General features: G+C 49.5%; 2 protein-coding genes across 4 annotated transcripts in view; one reads left to right on the forward strand and one right to left on the reverse strand.

Annotated features, from left to right (window-relative positions):
- The first annotated feature begins 2,531 nt into the window (after positions 1-2,531).
- Positions 2,532-9,025, forward strand: Dtymk (deoxythymidylate kinase). 2 transcript variants are annotated; one of them, XM_005077187.4, is made up of 5 exons: positions 2,536-2,832; positions 3,840-3,948; positions 5,998-6,088; positions 7,624-7,821; positions 8,588-9,025. In XM_005077187.4, exons 1-5 carry the CDS (start codon positions 2,703-2,705, stop codon positions 8,696-8,698), a joined length of 639 nt encoding a protein of 212 aa, XP_005077244.1. In that variant the 5' UTR covers positions 2,536-2,702; the 3' UTR covers positions 8,699-9,025. The 2 variants fall into 2 exon arrangements, 1 of the variants encoding a protein (XP_005077244.1); XR_001196896.3 differs by lacking the exon at positions 8,588-9,025 and having other exon boundaries at positions 2,532-2,832; positions 3,840-4,024; positions 7,624-7,675.
- Positions 9,026-10,370: 1,345 nt separating this feature from the next.
- Positions 10,371-18,774, reverse strand: part of Atg4b (autophagy related 4B cysteine peptidase) — a 29,946-nt gene continuing 21,542 nt past the window's right edge. For both annotated transcript variants that reach the window (XM_005077189.4, XM_040752978.1), the window contains exons 8-13: positions 15,886-16,079; positions 14,816-14,894; positions 14,410-14,555; positions 13,392-13,448; positions 12,769-12,862; positions 10,371-12,052 (exon numbers count right to left, since the gene is read on the reverse strand). In XM_005077189.4, coding sequence (XP_005077246.1) covers positions 11,979-12,052; positions 12,769-12,862; positions 13,392-13,448; positions 14,410-14,555; positions 14,816-14,894; positions 15,886-16,079 — 644 coding nt within the window. In that variant the 3' untranslated portion in view covers positions 10,371-11,978. The remainder of the gene's footprint in view (positions 12,053-12,768; positions 12,863-13,391; positions 13,449-14,409; positions 14,556-14,815; positions 14,895-15,885; positions 16,080-18,774) is intronic.

Genomic DNA, 18,774 nt, shown 5'->3' on the forward strand with positions numbered 1-18,774 from the left:
TACTGAGAACCCAACCCAGTTCCTCTGCCAAAGCAGCAAGTGCTTTTAAACTGAGTCCCCAAAAAACAGGGGGTTTCCTTTTTCCTTCTTGGGGTTTTCCGAGACAGAGCTTCCCTGTTATGTAGCTCTGGCTGTGCTTGAACTTGCTGAGGTAGTAGACTAGGCTGACTAGGAACTCAAACGCCAGCTGCCTCTGCCTCCCCACTGCTGGGACTAAGGGCATGTGCCACCACACTGCCTGACCCAGGGTTGCCCTCCATCTGAATGTGTGGCCAAAGATGACCTTGAGCTGACCCTCCAGCCGCCCCCATCCAAGTGCGGCCCCATCCAGTTTACTCGGTGTCTGAGCTCAAACCCAGGGCTTCATGATTGCTTGGTAAGCATTCTACCAAGTGACCTGTACTCCCAGTGGTCTTCCCTTTGCGTCCAGGTCCTTATATTTCCATTCTTTTTTTTTTTTTTTTTTTTTTGAGACAGGGTTTCTCCGTGGCTTTGGAGCCTGTCCTGGAACTGACTCTGTAGACCAGGCTGGCCTCGAACTCACAGAGATCTGCCTGCCTCTGCCTCCCAAGTGCTGGGATTAAAGGCATACGCCACCAACGCCCGGCTATCTTTGCATTCTTATGGTAACTTTGTTACGGTTAATGAAACAATAGTGATACATTATTAACTAAAATTCATAGTTTCCGATAGTCGACTAACTGTGGTCTAATAGTTCTGACAAATACATATAAAGTAGTCCTCTCACAGCATCTTGAAGAATAAATATCCCACTGCCTTAAATTCCTCTGGTCTATTACAGTATGGGACATCTCCCACATACTCTTGTAACCAATAAAATTTTAGAATCTCTGTAGTTTTGCTTTTTTCCCCCAGGAATGCCATTTAGTTGAGGTTTACAGTGTACATCGTTTTTAGACTGGCTTCACTTATTATTATGCACTTTCAGTTTTTCCTATGCCCTATTATGGCCTGATAGTTCTTTCTTTTTATTTTTTTTAACTTGAAAAGCATTCCACTGTGTAACTACCCCGTTTATCAGTTCACCTGTTGGAGGACATCTTGGCTGCCTCCATATTTAGGCAAGTGTGGATAGAGCTGATATAACCGCTCTTGTGCAGAATTTTCTGTAGACATAGTTTCAAACTATTTTGAATAAATATTGGCTGTATATTAATAATAGTTTCTTGAAAAACAGCCGCCAGCCACGCTATCTTCCAAAGTAGCTACATACACAATGGTTTTGTTGTCTCATCAGCATTGACAGTTTCCTTTGCATCAAAACCTCACCAGCATGCTGTATTGTTGGAACTGTAGGTTTGGGCTACTGTAGAAGTGTGAAATTATCTTGTAATTTGTGATTGCTAATAATGTTTATTTTGGACATGTTTACATATCTGGCATCTGAGTACCTTTTTGACTACGTATCAGTTCAGATGTTTGCACAGACCTTGATTTTCTTTTCTTTTTTTTTAAAGCTTTATTATGTATACACTGTTCTGCCTCCATTCCAGAAGAGGGCACCAGATCTTATCACGGATGGTTGTGAGCCACCATGTGGTTGCTGGGAATTGAACTCAGGACCTCTGGAAGAGCAGTCAGTGCTCTTAACCTCTGAGCCATCTCTCCAGCCCCAGACCTTGATTTTCTGATCCTTCCTCTACCTCCCAAGTGCCAGGATAATAAAATATGCCTTTCAATATATCCTGTTTATTCTGCTGGGTATGAATCCAGGACTTCATTCATGTTAGACAAGCACTCTGAGTACTTCCCTCATCAGACTTATTTAAATATAGCCCACGCTAGCCTTTAACTCGGGATCCTTCTGCCTCAGCCTCTAGGGTGCTGTTGTTTTATTTGAGACTGAGACAACCTGTGTGTTCTGGAACTTGCTATGGAGATCTAACTGGCCTCAAACTCAAAGAAGTTTGCCTGCCTCCTGGGCATATTTTTTTTTTCCTGGCGCTAATCTTTTCTATAAAAACACTACTAGGGACAAAGTAAAAATAAAGTGAGAATTTTCCAGTTCTGGCCATTTCCTCTCACCAGTGTCTGCCCCTGGGTTTTCTTTCTTTTTTTTGGATTTTCGAGAGTTTTCTCTGTGTAATCCTGGCTGTCCTAGAACTCCTTCTGTACACCAGGCAGGCCTCGAACTCACAGAGCTCCTCCTGCGTCCGCCTCCTGCGCTGGGATTAAAGGCGGGCGCCACCGCCCCTCGGCTCCTGTCCCTGGGTTTCCAACACAACCCCAGTAACACTAGAACCACAACACTGCCGGGCGCTTTGACGACGCTGCGGCACGTCCCGGGAGTCGCTGCTCGTGCCTTTGCTGTCTCAGTGATGGGAAACTCTCGGGACCCTGCAGCCACGCGCTCGGGGCCATGAAAACCGGATCCCGTTACTGCGGCTCCACGTGACCCGAGCCCGCAAAACCCCAGTCCCGCCAGAGCGGCCCTAGCAGGGCGCTGCGAACGGAAGTTCCGCGAGTGGGCGGGCACCGGGAGGCTGGGACCCCGGCCACGGGCTACGCAACGTCCGGAACCACTTCCGGAAGCGCTTCCCCGCAGGCTGCGAGTTCTAGACCTCGGCTTGCAGCCGGAAGAGGCGGTGCGGCCGGGACCTGCGCGCTCCCGCCTTCTGCTGCATCAGACGTTGGCGGGAACCTGACAGGTTGGCGGGAGCTCGCTCGCGGTGGCGGTGGCGATGGCGTCGCGTCGCGGGGCGCTCATCGTGCTGGAGGGCGTGGACCGTGCCGGCAAGACCACGCAGGGCCTGAGGCTGGTGACCGCGCTGTGCGCCTCGGGCCACAAAGCCGAGCTGCTGCGTTTCCCCGGTGCGCGGGTGGGCGGGCCTTGGCAGTTCTCCCTCGCTTTTTGTGTGTGTGTTTTTTAAAAAAACTTTTAGAACATTTACTGTTGTGCATGGGAGTGCTGGCTAGTTTTTAGGTTACCTTGCCACTAGCTAGAGTCGTTTGGGAAGAGCGACTCTCAGTTGGGAAAATTGGCTCCACCAGACTGGCCTGCAGGCAAGCATGCGAGACGTTTTCTTGATTGATGATTGATTGATCGTTGATGGGGGAGGGCCCGGCTAACTGGGCAGTGCCACTTCTGGGCTGCTGGAGATGGGTTCGCTGGTAAGAGACACTGGATTGAGGACCCGAGTTCAGTCTTCCAGGTAAAAAGACGCTATAGTAGCTTATAATCCTAACCCTGGAGAGGTGGAGACAGGCACGTGCCTCGTTCCTGCTGCTTGCCCGCTGGCCTGTCTAGGCAAAACTGAGCTTCGGGTCCCAGTAGAAGACCCTCTCCGAAAACACAAGGTGTATTCCTGGAAAAGGAATACGAGGTTGACCCCTGGCCTTCACCCGAGTGCCCTGGAACCCCAACCCCTGATCCTACACATATGTAGGGAATTGGGAAAATGCTTTGTCGGGTATTCTAATCTTCAAACTTTCCAATTTAAAAATAACTTTATTGTATTTGCATTGGTATGAAGGTGTCAGATCCCCTGAAACTGGAATTACAGACTGTTGTGAGTTGCCATGTGGATGCTGGGAATTGATCCTGGGTCCTCTGGAAGAGCAGCCAGTGCTCTTAATCTCTGAGCCATCTCTCCAGCCCGAGAGTACTTTTGAAATCAAGACTTATTTACATGGTTTCTGCACAGTAATGCGTTCTCTCAGGGAAACTTCCTGGCTTCTGCAGAGATGGTACAACCCTGTGAGGAGGTTTAATAAAGCTTAGAGTTAGCTATGAGGTCAAGTGGAAAACTTGTGCAGACTAGTGTATACTTTAGGTGAAAAGTCCCACCTAAGTAGTTTTTGCAACTTTCTCTTTCTAGAAAGATCGACAGAAATCGGCAAGCTCCTGAGTTCCTACTTAGAGAAGAAAACAGAACTGGAGGACCACTCGGTGCACCTGCTTTTCTCTGCAAACCGCTGGGAACAAGTGTAAACACTGACTCGCTCCTGCTCCCCCTTGTCACTTGCAGACTTCTGTGTGTAGCATGTGTGAACACATGTGCAGGTTCACATATATGCATTTTTCTGTAGTATGAATACCTGTGTACACATATGCTTGTCCATCTGGTGCATGCCTGTCGCTCAGAGCTCTAACTAGAGTTACAGGCAGTTGTGAGCTGCCATGTGGGTGCTGGGAACCAAGTCTGAACCCTCTGCCAGAGCAGCAAGTGGATTTAACTGCTGGGCCATCTTTCCAGCCCTGAGACAAGGGTTCCTTTTCTTTTCTAAGGTTTTTGTTTTTGTTTTTGTTTTTTCCGAGACAGGGTTTCTCTGTATAACATCCCTGATTATCCTGGAACTTACCTTATGTAACCCAGGGTGACCGCATGCCCAACTGAGACAAGATTTCTTACTGAACCTTGAGCTTACTTTTAGGTTTTGGGGAGCCAGACTCAAGTCCTCATGGTTATCCACAGAGCCATCTCCTAGCCCCCAACTTTTTTTTTCTTTTGGAGATGGTGGTTCCCTCTGTAGCCCAGGGCATGTTTTAATTAAAGGCAAGCCTCCTCCCTCAACTCTTAAGTGCCTGCTATTTTCTGTGTTGCATTTTAAGGACACATACTTAGCTTGCATTTGTCAGAAATGCGTTCTGTACATTCTCTCTCCCACTCTGGGATTTGTATTTTCATTTGTTTGATAGCCTCTTGCATAGCACAGCTTCTTAATTTTGTATCAGTCCTTGCATGGATTTGATCTTTAGTGTTTTCAAACCCAAGGGCATCCAGGTCTTCTCTGTGTGGCCCTGCCCTTGCTTTGTAGACCAGAATGGCCTCCAACTTGAAGAGATTTGCCCTCCCAAGTGCTGGGATTAAAGGTGTGCACCACAATCTCCTGGATCTCTTGTTTGTTTGTTTTGTTTTTCAAGAAAGGATTTCTCTGTGTAACCCAGGCTGGCCTGAACTCAAAGAGATCTGCCTGCTTCTGCCTCTCAAGTGCTGGGGGATTAAGGCGTACTCCACAACCCCCACCCTCTCCCTCTCCCTCCTTCCCTCCCTCCCTCCAGGGTTTCTCAGTGTAGTTTTGTAGAGCAGGCTGGCCTTAAACTCAGAGATCCTCCTGCCTCTGCCTCCCCAGTGCTGGGAGCAAAGGCGTGTACCACCACTGTCCAGCCTCTCATTCTCTTTTTACAGAAACTTTCTGTTTTATATTTAGGTCCAGGGTTTAGATATTTTGTTTGTTTTGTTTTTCATAACAGGGGTTCTTCTGTGTAGTCTTGGCTGACCTGAAATGCTCTCTAGATCAGGCTGGTCTCGTACATGAGATCCACTGCCTCTGTCTCGTGAGTGCTGGGATTAAAGGCGAGAGTCACTGCCTCTGTCTCGGGAGTGCTGGGATTAAAGGCGAGAGTCACTACCACTGGGGTCGATTTTTTTTTCCCATTTTTTATGTTCACTAGCTCCATACGTCAAAAAACTGAGGCTGGAAAGATGGCCAGTGGTTAAGTCTTAAGTTCAATTCCAACCAGCGACATGGTGGCTCACAACCCTCTGAAATGGGATCTGATGCCCTCTTCCAACATAAAGTCATGCATGTAGCTAGAGCACTCATGCATAAAATAAATCTTACACAAAAACTTTTTTTTTGTTTTGTTTTTGTTTTTCGAGACAGGGTTTCTCTGTGGCTTTGGGGGCTGTCCTGGAACTAGCTCTTATAGACCAGGCTGGTCTTGAACTCACAAAGATCCGCCTGCCTCTGCCTCCCGAGTGCTGGGATTAAAGGCGTGCGCCACCAATGCCCGGCCTGATTTTGTCAGTTCTTACAATTAAGATCAGGCTTGGGCACAGTTGTCAGCCTCTCCTGGCTCTCCATGCCCGTGCGTCCTGTGCTCTTTGCTGGTTCTCTCCCTCAGCAGGGAGGGTGCAAGTGTCCACTGGCACCATCTAAAGAGAAGATGGACAGTTTTGTAAATAAGTCTATAAATCACTGTGCTGTAATTGCCATTGTGTGGAATTTCTAAGTTGGGATTCTGTTTTTCAGGCCATTGATTAAGGCAAAGTTGAACCAGGGTGTGACCCTTGTTTTGGATAGATACGCCTTTTCTGGGGTTGCCTTCACGGGTGCCAAGGAGGTGAGTACGGTGTGGTGTCTGTTTCAGGGTGCCAGCTGTGGGCCCTGATCTACTTTTCTTCATTTTCAGTCTCTGACCACATGAGTATCTGTTCAAGTTACTCCTAGGAATTGGATGGCTCTGGCATTCTTTTAACTCTCTTGCGAGTTTTTAATAAAGAAATGCACTTGCATTTGTTTTTCACATGCAGTGTTGTGTTTCCCATCTGGAAGATTTCTCTCACAAAGGTTCCATGTTAGATTGTCAGGCAGAGCCTCACTCTGACCAGATGTAGGATGGTGAGGGTGCTGGAGCCCCCCCCCCCATGGCTCTGGTTCCTCCACATTGCTTCATTTGTGTAACGGCGGTAGCTGCACTGCCCCTTTTTCTTTCTTTCTAAAACACAGTTCTGCCATTTGTGTTTAAGACGAGGTGTCACTGTAGCCCAGACTCACCATGAATCATAGAGATCCCCCTGCCTCCAGTACTAGGATTAAAGTCTGCACCACCCGAGGCCAGCCTGGTCTACAAAAAAAAAACCCAACCAAACCAAAAAAGTCTGCACCACCACTTCTGACAATGCTTTTTTAGTTTTTTGTTTATTTGTTTTTGTTTTGTTTTGTTTTTTAGAGACAGGGTTTCTCTGTATTGTTTTGGAGGCTGTCCTGGAACTCACTTTGTAGACCAGGCTGGCCTTGAACTCCCAGAGATCCGCCTGCCTCTGCCTCCTGAGTGCTGGGATTAAAGGTGTGCACCACCAGTGCCCGGCACTTTTTTTAGTTTTAAACCTCAGATATTTGGCAACAAATAAAGCTCCCGGGAGTGTCATCAGCTTCAGGGACACTCACACCCTTTGCTCAGGATCAGATGGCCGGGTCCTCATCAAGAAGCAGATGGGGTCTGATAATGTCTTCATGTGATAGCCCTTGAGGGTGACAGATTGTCAAGTGACAGTAACACAGTAACTCTGTGTTAGAGTCCTTCCTCAATGAAGTATTTTGTTTATATTAGGAAGCAGGGCAGATGATGGGCACAGTGTGGCCCTGTAGGTCTTTGGGGTTACTTCTTGAGCTTACAGTGTTTCTGGGGGATAGGATGGCCTCTAGTTCTACTTTTCTTCTGGAAACGACATTTTTCACAAGGTGATGAGATGAGTGAGTGGGAATATGTACATGAGTTCGGGTAGGCAGGCTAGCGTGCCGAGGGCTTCCATGATCATGGCATCAGGCAGGCAAGCGTGCAGGTGCAGTGGGTTTCCGGGATTGCTAGTTTCCTTCCGTGTTTATCATCAGGATGAATACAGATGAAAATTTACGGCATAAAACCCTGTCCTGTCTCTGGAACAAGTTCGCCATCTCAGACTTCCTAGGCTGAATGTACCACCAGGGTATCTACATATGCCATGTGCTATTCTGCGACAGGGTCCAGGATGTGGTGAGGGCACAGAGCTGTGATGCCACCCTGTCTACTCTTAATTCCAGCAGGGTCCCCAAGCCCCACTTTGAAGCAAAAGATTACATAACCTGTTCTGTTTTGCTTTCTCAAACTCCTGGCAGAATTTTTCCCTGGATTGGTGCAAACAACCAGATGTGGGCCTTCCCAAGCCTGACCTGATCCTGTTCCTTCAGTTACAATTGCTGGACGCCGCTGCGCGGGGAGAGTTTGGTCTCGAGCGCTACGAGACTGGGACTTTCCAGGAGCAGGTTCTGCTGTGTTTCCAGCAGCTCATGAAGGATAAAAACCTGAACTGGAAGGTGAGTCCCGGCTACAAACAGGTAGTGTGGTAGTCTGTCCTCTGCGGATACTGGCGCAGCTGTGGTTAGTCTGGTTACCCACCTGCGAAACCTCAGGGAAGCTGTTCTGGTTCTCTGCCAACAGATTTTTTGGTGCTAGGAATGATGCTTGCTACAGAATCTAGGGTCTCACCTACCATTGGGCTATTCTTCCAGCCCCATGCCAGACCCCTCCAGGAGGCAGGACTTGGAGATGCTGACGTGTATTCAAGTGTATTCAGACTCTCCTGGTTTGCACATGCGTATATGTGTGTCCTGAAGGAACAGAGCTGCTTCATCATCTCCCAAGAGGACAGAAAGCAAACCAGGGTGGTGGGGCCCTGCTGTGCATCTCCAAATACCTTGGGAGTGCCCTCAAGAAAGGCGCAGCTGGGTTTTTTGTTGTTTTTGAGACAGGGTCTCTCTCTCTACACAGCCTTGGCTGTTCTGGAATTCACTGTGTAGTCCAAGTAGATCTGTCTGCCTCTGCCTGGCATGGAGCCTGTTTCTTAGTCTGCTTAGGAGCAAGATGGGCAGCTAACACATCCTGCTTCCCCAGTGTCTGAGATGTGCTGGGTATGCCAGCTGCCATGTGCCAAGAACACCAGGTGCAAAGAAAACTCGGTGGAGGGTCCTGAAGGCTTTAGGTTGGCTTTGGCAGGTGCTGGCTTACCTGAGGTCACCACGTGCACCAGGAATAGATGGAAGGTGACGCAATGACCCTTCTCTACTGTCTCCATGGTGACAGGTGATTGATGCTTCCAAAAGCATTGACGATGTCCATGAAGAAATCCGGGTACTCTCTGAGGACACCATCCGCAGTGCTGCACAGAGTCCACTGGAGGAGCTATGGAAATAAACCACGGCTTCCATTGCAGATACCATTCTTGGGGCCTTGGGAGGCAGGTAGAAGGCTCACAGCAACACTGTTCCGCAGGAGCTAATTCTTAGCAGAAGAGACTCCAAGCCTCCGCTCACAACCTGAGATTTTGGCGATAGAGGGACAAGTCCTGCAATATCTTCTTCTGCCCACTCCTTGATGCTAAAGGTGTTAACATGTTATGGTATTTCCATACTGAACTTTAGTGGCAACTCTGGGCAGTTTCCTGAGATCACTAAAAACATAATTAGTTGGGAGACTTATTTTAACAGAAACTAATAAAAATTTACTTGGAAATGGACCTAACATTGGCTTCCCCTAAGAATTTGTAGAGATGAGTCTGCCTACTGTGGATTTGATCAATGTTACCAGGCTCCATGCTGTGTCTGTGTTCTCAGGAATTGCCAGGCTTATCAAGAGGCATGATGTTCACCCTTCTAGACCCACTGATGATAGCTTTGTTGGGTTTATTGTGCTCCTGAACCTTCTCACACCGTCCCCTCCAAAACAGGATGATTTGACATTTCCTGGCAGAATACAGCCTGTATGTGTAGCGTGTTTCAGGTGAGGTGAAGCACCTTCCCCCGCAGGATCAAAAGGACACAGGCTAGATGGATGGCATGGTATCTTGATGCTGCGTACTACCCGGTGTGATGATGCACACCTTTAATCCCAGCACGCAGGAGGCAGAGACAAGCAGTCTTGAGTTCCAGCAGTGAGTCACACAATGTGTAGTCATAGCAGCCTTAAGTCAGCAGAGGCCGGACATTGGTGGCGCATGCCTTTAATCCCAGCACTTGGGAAAGGCAGGCAGATCTGAGTTCGAGGCCAGCCTGGTCTACAGAGTGAGTGCCAGGATAGGCTCTAAAGCCACACAGAGAAACCAACAGGGAAAACAAAAGCAGAGAATGCTAGGCAAGCTTTGCCTTGGGCCATCGTACTTGGGTCAGTAGGTGTCATCTGATTATTGTCTCCCCAAGATCTCACCAGGCAGGATGAGAGGATTCTCAGTCTTGTACTCGTGCCCTGGCATATCCTTACTATCCCCAGGCCAAAGCCAGGTACAGCCTGCCTAGAGAGAACCTGGGGTAAGGCCGGCCTTGAAGATGAAGTGGGTGCCTTTCACCACCTTTGGATACTCCCACCCCCACCCAAGACTTTCTTCTGTGTAGCTAACTCTGTAGACTAGGCTGTCCTTGAACTCACAATCCTGCCCACCGTCTCACCCCACCCCTCAGTGCTAGGAATAAAGGTGTGTGCCTCCACCACCCGGGTTAAACAAGACTTTTACTATTTCTATGTGTATGTGCCCACAGAGGTCAGAGATGTTAGATCCATTGGAACTGGGGTCATAAGCAGTTTTAAGCTGCCAGGTGTAGGGGCTGGGAACTGAACTTTGGTCCTTGGGAAGAACAGTCAGAGCTCCTAACTCTTGAGTCATTTCTCCAGCGCCTTTTTTTCTAAATCATGGTCTCTTTGCATCTTGCATTTCTTCCTTTTAGGGCCACATTTTTATTAATAAGATAGAAAATAATAGACATTAGGCCAGAGGCAGGGCAAGTTCCACTTGTCCAACATGGGGAGATCAGTACCTGTCAACAATAAAATCATAGCCAACCACAACCGGAGGAAAAAATCAACACACACACACTTTGTTTTCTACTGAAACTTATTATTTACCATTAAGAATTGCAAACTACACTACTAAGAATGAGCGACCTCAGGAGGCCTTTCTCAAGCCCTGAGAGTTCCCTCAGGTTGTAGTGTCCCACACATCCATCCTTGGTGCCAACAGCAAGACCTGGGTCGTAGCAGCACAATGGCTACTGGACTCATCAAGTGGAGCCCCAGAGGAATGGAAACTGTTCTGGCCTTCCCCCCAGTCCCATCCCACCTGAAGCTAAGGAACAAGATGTAGGAGAAAGAGCAAGGAAATAAATTATGTTAACACTTGGTGAGCAGGGGTATGTATCCCTTGTTACTTTGTGGGCCACTTAAGAGTTGCCTTATCTGGCATAGGCCCTGGTTTCACCCGTTAACAGGCAGGCTCCCAGGGAAGGGCATTTAGCAAAAGCTCCTGCAAGGGCCATCCCACACTGCCATGCCCTGTCCTCTCTCCTAGGGGGAGGAAAGGCCTCTCTAAGTCAGTAGACCTAGAGCATCAAAGCTTGGAGGCCCAGAAAGCCAGGGTTACGAGGTGGCAGGAATGCGAAGGAGGGTCTGGACACTTGGCCTGCTAGTGCCTGGAGCCACCTGCTGTTTAAATGCCTACTATGCACTAAAAGCCAGAGATAGCGCTTTAGCCTTTTTGGCCCCAAACCATCTAAGATTCTCTTACCCAGGAGGGCAAGAACATGGAAGAAGGCTCAAGTAGCAGTATGCACCCTACCACCAGCAGGTACAGTGTCACAAGCAAAGAGAAGCTCTGCTCCCGTCCCTTTCCTCCCAGAGGGAGGCCGGGTAGCAAGCTAACGGCAGCAGGCGGTGTGACTTGAATGCACCAGCCCCTTACACGTGAGGTCCTAATTGGGAACCTCAGGACCACAGCCCCAGATGCCCTGGAGCTGGTCAGCTGCCCTGTGGCTCAGGTGTCCACACGGTGCCCAGGTACACTCATGTCTTTGGGTTTTCCACATGCCCCACTGGAATACTTTCTCTCCAAAGCAAGTAGCAGCCTTGCTGTAGCTCTTTCCATATGCTCTCCCACTGAGGTAGCCCTTGATTATCACACTGGGTGGAGGAGACAGCCCAAAGCTCACCCTGCTCAGCAGTATGAGGCCATGCTGTGGCTGTTACTCTTGTACGTGTCAACCTGCAGGCCTTCTAAGACTGACCTGGGAAGTGCCTCAGAAATTGATGTCTTTGTTAAACAACTTCAAACAGGGCTTTAATGCCAAATAAACCACAGACCCAGGTGCCCAGGAGAAAGCAGGACCAAAGCTGATGTGCTGACCAGGGCTGGCAGTGTCAAGTGAGAACTCCTGACCCGCTGCTCTTCCTGACTAGGCCTTCTTATGTGGACAGGCCCTTGGTGTGTTTGGGTTAGGCAGTCTGACTCCAAGCAGTAAGGCCTCCAAGCACCTCGGTCCTTGGTCCATGAGCAGAGCAGGCCCTCTAGACAGAGGTGGCACAGGCGCACAGCACTCGGCAGGGGTGGCTGGGTGGATGGAATGCGGTGACACTGAGTGCCCAAGGCAGGTCTGGGTTCTCGAAGCACCCCAATGAGGGCCACAGAGGCCATCCCCCAGCCCCAGGATCTTCAGAGGGTTAAGATTTCAAAGTCTTCATCTTCAGAGTCAAAGAACCTCTCCAGTTTCTCTACATCAGAAGAATCTGGAAGGAACAAGACAAGAACATTAGCATCCCTTGGGAGCTGGTGTGGATGTGGGTCGGCTGGGATGCTAAGAGAGGCCCTTCCTGACTGGAGTCTTTGCAGGCATAAAGGGGTCCAGCCCCATGAGCAAGTGACAAGGCCCTAAAGAGGGAGGGAACTCCATGAAGGAGAAGAGCACAGCATCTGTCTCCTGCCAGCAGACAAGTGAAGGGTCCAGCAGTAGCCCAGGGTGATGAGGGCACCCACTCCTTGCACCTACTGAGGAATGGGCAGGTCTGTCCAGACCTCCACCCACCGCCTCCCAAGGCCAGTCCCTGAACTGTTCTGTGCTGGCCCATAGGACCTGGGCTGCCTCCAGCAGGAACGCTAGCCACAGGCCAAAGAGCCAGGACTGCTCATCTCTAGTGGCTTTTACACTGGCCCTCATCATCACAAAAATGTGCCCCGGGAACCTGTGGGAACATGTCTCAGTCAACAAGCCCCTGGTAGAATACAGACATACTGTGCTGCTGCCAAGCTCAGGGTTTGAGGCCTGGGGTGCTCTGCAGTGTCCTCTCAACCAACTATTTGTACCTGGGGCTCATATAAACATTAATGGTTAAGAGGAAAAAGACCAAGACTCAAAGGGCTGGTGGCGGGCACAGACTACATGAACTGAGAGATGGGGACAGGAGACTATCCCGTCTAGACTTGGCTCTGCGGCCTCAGTACTCACCTAGAGACAGGTTTAGGACATCCTGGCCGGCCAGATGGGAAGGCTGCTGTTCCACCAGCTCAAACATGGGCAGGGCACCACCAAGTAGGGATAGCTGTCAGTGAGACACCGCTGTTAGATGTGCCTGGACAGGCACTATAGCCTCCAGTCTGCTGAGGTCTAATTTCACAAGAAAATGGTTTTCTCTACCAAAGGTTACAGCATAGACTAACAAAGTGGTCACCACAGCACAGGCCCGCCGCACTGGTCATGGTTTGTCACCCGCCAGGCGGACATGATTACAGAAGGTACAGAGAAAACTACAGGTAGGAGCTGGCGGAGGGGTGGCCACTGGCATATGATTTATTGCCACTCCACAGCCAAAGGAGGCAGGTGAGTGGGCCAGAGCCCTACCACAAAGTTAATGTGCAAAACTGACCTTGACATAGCCAAGAGAAACAGCAATGTGAGGCAGCTGCTCTGTTCAGCCTGCCCACATGTGTGAGGCAGGGACAGAACTCCCCATGCAACTAGGAAATGGGGTTCCTAGCTAGGCCATGCAAAGAGGCTCCCTTTATCCCAGCCACCTCGTTGCCTGGGTCCCCAGCAGTTTCATTTTGCTTTGGACAGGGGCAGCTACAGACCTTTTTGACTTGTTGACACCAATCATTAAAGTCTTCCTCAGTCTCACAGAAAAATCCCTAAAATGAAAATGAGAATAGTGACCACACCCATTTGAGCAGAAAGCTATGATCTCCAGTCTACAGAGATCCTGGCATGCACTGCCATACGTGTATGTGGTTCACACACGCAGACACAATAATGGAAGGCCTACCCCAAGGTGGCAAGGGAGAGTGGTACCGCCGTGTGTGCCCTTTGACCTCAGCTCTCAAAGCTAGGACTGGGCTCACAGGTGGTGAGCTGTGCACCGCTAGCCCCGTGTGTCTGGCATGCTCTCTAAGGTTAGCTGTCTAGGTGGCGGCAGAGCATCACTGAGCTGCTGAGGTGCGTTCACTAAATTGTGCACACACTCTTGTGTGCTGGGGAACGTACCAGTGGGCTCTGCAGGAAGTCTGAGCCCCAGGCCGCAGCCTACTGTTCACAGGTGGCAGAGGGCACTCTGGGTGCTGGGCCTGTGTGACTGTATGTTGGTACTAGGCATGCTGCACTCTGCTAACGAACATGATGCGCAGCCTAAGCAGGCAACGGCTTTCCCGTGAGGCACTGTTTTGACATTTTTGGTTTTGCACCCTCTTTCCCCCAAACACATTTTGAGTGGGCAGGTTTATATAAATCATCAGAGATGTCTACTACATCATCAAAAAGAGAAATGGAGAAGTTTATTCAAGGGAATACCCTAAGTGAACAAATAACAAAATGCTGATGAAAAAACTACAAGGCAACGAAGTACAGACAGATGAGTCTAGCAAGCTGGCATTTGTATTTTATAGGGTAAGACAGCACACACCCTCGCACTTGGTACATGCACTCAATCACAGGCAACACTCGCACACACTCTCAGGAGGCAGACAGTCTCTGGGGAGGATAAAGAAGATCTTTCACTATATAAACCTAACAGTCCAGACATTTCCCTTTATATTCCTGCAGAACGGGCCCGGAATGTCTCAACAGTTGCCGAGGAGTTTGCCTGGTTGAACATACCACAGCAATGGATGGGTCAAGCTCTCCAATGCCCATCCTGCAGGGAGGGTGTTGGCAGTGGAAGCTCTCATCAGGGATAAAGCAGCTGTCGGTCAGCTCCACTGCGGGCTGCGTAGTATGGGGGTCCAGGTAGATGAGCTCCTCACCTGGGCAAGATGACAGAAGTCTCAGGCAGCTGGCTAGAGCTGGGCAAGAGGGAGGGAGCAGGCCAGAGCAACACCCAGACCCACCATATCAGAGTCAGCAGAAGGCAGGCAGCAATCGCAATGTCAGCGGGGGTGGGGTACGAGCCACCACGATGAGCGAGGGGAAAGCAAGTGAATTAACAACACAACCCCACAGGAAAATACCCACTCCTCAGGGAGACATCATCCCTGTGAACCCAGAGCATGCAAATCAGACTCACCCACGCAGCCAATAAAGTAGTGGGCACTGTTGGGCTTCCCTCCAATAACACCCAGGGACTGGGGCATCATGAAACAGTGCTGCAGGAGGGAAGAGGGATGGAAGACCACTGAGCACACGGGCCTTGCAACAGCACGCAAGAAGACCACTCCCACACGGTCCCGCACTGTACAGTTCAGGCAGGAGTGTGTGGCTCACCATCCACAACCACAGGCAGGCCATGGCCTCCAGAGGCCTGCCCCAATACTCAAGAAGAGAAACAAAGACGTCCCAAAGAGCAGCCAGTACAAGAGCACACCACAGTTCATCCAGGGCACACTTTGGAGAGGCGATGGGAGTGGGGAACGACTGCAGACACCAGTCTGACCCATGGGAGTGGACAAATGACAACAGAGGCAAATCAGATAAAGATTCGAATCGGTGGGGAAGCGGCAGCGACAGAGGAAGTGACCTTGGGACCCTCCAGCAGAGGGAATGTCAGGTCAGACAGTCAAGAGATATGGAAGGATGAGCGCTGAGAGGTGATTGGAAGTTAAGATTTTAATAAGGCTCTCAAGGGTGAGTCCGTGGTTTAAAAGGTTTTGCCGCTTGTTTTTGTGACGGGGGTGGGAGAAATCAAAGAAGTAGGTGATGGAATTCTCACTGAATTTGTCCCCATTCTCATGGGCCTACCCACTCTCTGGACCAGTGGCTCTCAGCCTTCCTAATGCTGCAACCCTTTATACAGTTCCTCATGTTGTGGTCACGCTCCCCAACCATAGTTATTTCATTGCTAATTTACAACAGTAATTTTGCTACTGTTACAAATCATAAATGCAAATATCTGACATGTGGGAAATATCTGATATGGGACCCCTGTGAAAGGGTTGCTCAACCGCCACAAAGGGGTCACGGCCCATGAGTTGAGAACCATTGATCCAGTCATAAGTAGAGGTTCAAGGGATACCCAGGAAGGGCACAGCAGAGACCTGGTAGAGACAGAAGACCCTGATGCCAGCTAACTGACCACACTGAAATAGATGAAAAATCGCCAGCATGGGGCCCAGGTGAAGAGTAGCTCCTAAGACTCACCTTCAGCGTCTCCACATAAGCCTCATTGATGTCTGTAAGCCCCAGGCGGAGAGGGATGAGGAGCACCAGAGGTCTCCAGGCTGAGGGACCGCTGGTGACTTCAGCTCCAGCAGGGAACCCATTACAGTGCAGCTCTTCATCTGCAGGAAACGCAGCAGCCCCTGCACAGGGAAGGCTGGCCCTGCACAACCTTCCTGGAGGGGAAGACATGTTTCTCATGAGCTAAGCAGAGGCAGACAGAAGTTCTCAAGGAGAGTGTTTTGAAAACCAAGTGCTAGGCACTGGCTGGAGAGATGGCTCAGTGCCTAAGAGTACATGACTACGCTCTCAGGGGATACAGGTTTGAGTCCCAACATGCACAAGGCAACTCACAATTGTCTGTAACTCCAGTTCCAGGTGAGGCCACACCCCCTTATGGCCTCTAGACACACAAGTGGTGCACACAACCTGGTTCTTCTGCAAGGGCAATAAATGCTCTTCTCCACCAAGCATCTCTCCAGCCCCTCCTCATCATCTTAATACAGGGTCTCACTATGCAGCCCTGGCTGGCCTAGAACTCTAGACTGCCCTCGAACTTACAGAGATCTGCCTGCCCACAACCTAAGTGCTGGGATTAAAGGCATGAGCCATCATGGCCAGCTTTTAAATCATTATGACTTCCTTACTATGTGTGTACACTTGTAAATGTATGCTCACACACATGCCAAAGCACATGTGTGGGGTCAACAGACAAGGGTGGGAATCAGGTTCCAGGGACTGAACTAAGGTTGTCAGGTTTGGCAGTAGATACCCCCCGACCCCCACCCCCAAGACCACTCACAGGCCCACTGTTTAATTTTTCTAACCTCTAAGCACACACCAGAACCACTTATTCTTTTTCAAGACAGGGTTTCTCTTGTGTAAACTAGGCTGTCCTGGAACTGGCTCTGTAGACCAGGCTGGCCTCAGAGACCCGCCTGTCTCTGCCTCTACTGTTGGGATTAAAGGTGGGTGCCACCACCACCCAGAAAAACACATCTTTAAAATAAACAAACTAAACAAATAAATAAATAAACACACAACTCTTTAAGAACTCAACTTTAAGAACTGAAGAAATGGTTCGGCTATTAGGAGTGTTTGAGGCTCCTCCAGAAGACTGAAGTTCCCTTACCAGCACCCACACTGGGTGGCCCACAACTCCTTTCTCTGGCTCTCTGTGGGCAACAAATCTTAAAACCGTAAGAGAGACAACTCTACATGAGATCTTTCTTTTATTCCTTTGGAAATTTTCACTGCAAGGGTTAACTTTAAGCCATCTCTATTTTGTTCAGCTGCCACTTGGAAGCTTAATTTCCGCTGTTTTGGATTTCCCTTGTTCTTCTCCCCTGCCCTCTTCTGACATCTCAACCAGAGAGGCTGCCCTCTGCTAGTGTGCTGTCCTGACCCGCATGGGGTTGCTGTAGCACGGCTCTCAGGGTGGAGGCGGCTTTGGCAGCCTCTGTGAGAGACGCCTGCTCTTCCCTAGCTGTCCCTCCACAGCAGTTCAGGACGCTAGAAGCAAAGAAACTACGTGGCCACTGTGCCCACAGCTTTGCTGCCATTTCTAAGAAATGGGCGATTATGGGCAGGCTTCAGCAGTGGAATAAAACGGGAGCTTGCTCTTTCACTATGTCTACAGGTTTTAACCACGTTTATATTCATCTGTCTGTATGTGAACGCAGGTGCAACAGCACATGTGTGGAGGTCACAGGCCAAACGGAAGAGCTGGCTCTTTCCACCATGTTGAGTCACAGGGGTCAAACTCAGGTCACCAGATCTGGTGAAGTGTCATCTCACCGGCACGCTTCCTGTCTTCATGGATGCCCTCAAAAGCCAAAAGCAACTGTCACAATAACCAACACTACACCGTGCTCAGGAACCCCGGCTTCTTTACCCAAAGCTTCTGTCCATCATCGTGTCCTGATGTAACTTTTCCTAAATTCAGAGATGGATGTTTTGTCCTTATCTTGTAATGAGCACGTCAATTCTGATAGGGTCCTGGTCAGGGCTAAGAGGTCTCAGTGCCCACCAGGAGCCGTCAGAGATGCAGCCTCAGGCTCCTTCCCCAGGACCTGATCCACATCCTCATGACAAGGCCTCAGGTCATGAGCTTATTGGTCAAGTGTTGATGTTCCAGAGACTATAGGAGAGACTGCCATCACCATGGCTCCCACAGTGCCTATATAACCAGGTTACACCAGGGGTGGGAGAATGGCCGAACAGGTAAAAGGCATTTGCCATGCAACCCCAAGGACCGGAGTCCCAAAGGTCATGGTGGATGGAGAGAACCACCTCCCAAATGCTGTCCCCTGACTTTCACACGTCAAACACACATTATAACAGATATACATCGACATATGGGCACGTATACACACCCAAACTTTTTTTACTTAAAAGTTTCTATGGGGGCTGCTGACATGCTTCAACTGTTAAGAGCACCTGCTGTTCTAGCAGAGGACCTGAGTTCATTCCCTAGCACCCACGTCCAGCTGCTCACAACTATTATTGTGTCTTATTCCTTCCCCTTTTCGACAGGTTTCTCTATATAGTCCTGGCTATCCTGGAACTAGCCCTGTGTATCATCCTAACCTTGAACTCAGAGATCCACCTGCCTCAGCCTTCCAAGTGCTGGGATTAAAGGTGTACGCCACCATCACCCAGCTGCTACCATGTTTTCAACACCAGGGGAAACTAATTATGATACTACATAAGGTTTTGGTTGTTTTTCTGTTCTGTGAAATGTGTGGCAGTACTGGGAATTGAGTCTAAGAAATCTACCACTGAGTTATAGCAATAGGCCCTTTGCCTGCTTGTTTTTCGAGATAGTGTCTCATTAAGTAGCCTAGGCTAGTCTGGAACTATGTAGATCAG

Source organism: Mesocricetus auratus, unplaced genomic scaffold (genome assembly GCF_017639785.1).
Source record: "Mesocricetus auratus isolate SY011 unplaced genomic scaffold, BCM_Maur_2.0 Super-Scaffold_100010, whole genome shotgun sequence".
Taxonomy (NCBI): domain Eukaryota; kingdom Metazoa; phylum Chordata; class Mammalia; order Rodentia; family Cricetidae; genus Mesocricetus; species Mesocricetus auratus.

Coding starts and splice junctions, on each gene's coding strand:
- Dtymk (XM_005077187.4), top strand. CDS start 2,703: ATGGCGTCGCGTCGCGGGGCGCTCATCGTGCTGGAGGGCGTGGACCGT. Junction 2,833..3,839: donor CGAGCTGCTGCGTTTCCCCG/GTGCGCGGGTGG, acceptor TTCTCTTTCTAG/AAAGATCGACAGAAATCGGC. Junction 6,089..7,623: donor CCTTCACGGGTGCCAAGGAG/GTGAGTACGGTG, acceptor AACTCCTGGCAG/AATTTTTCCCTGGATTGGTG.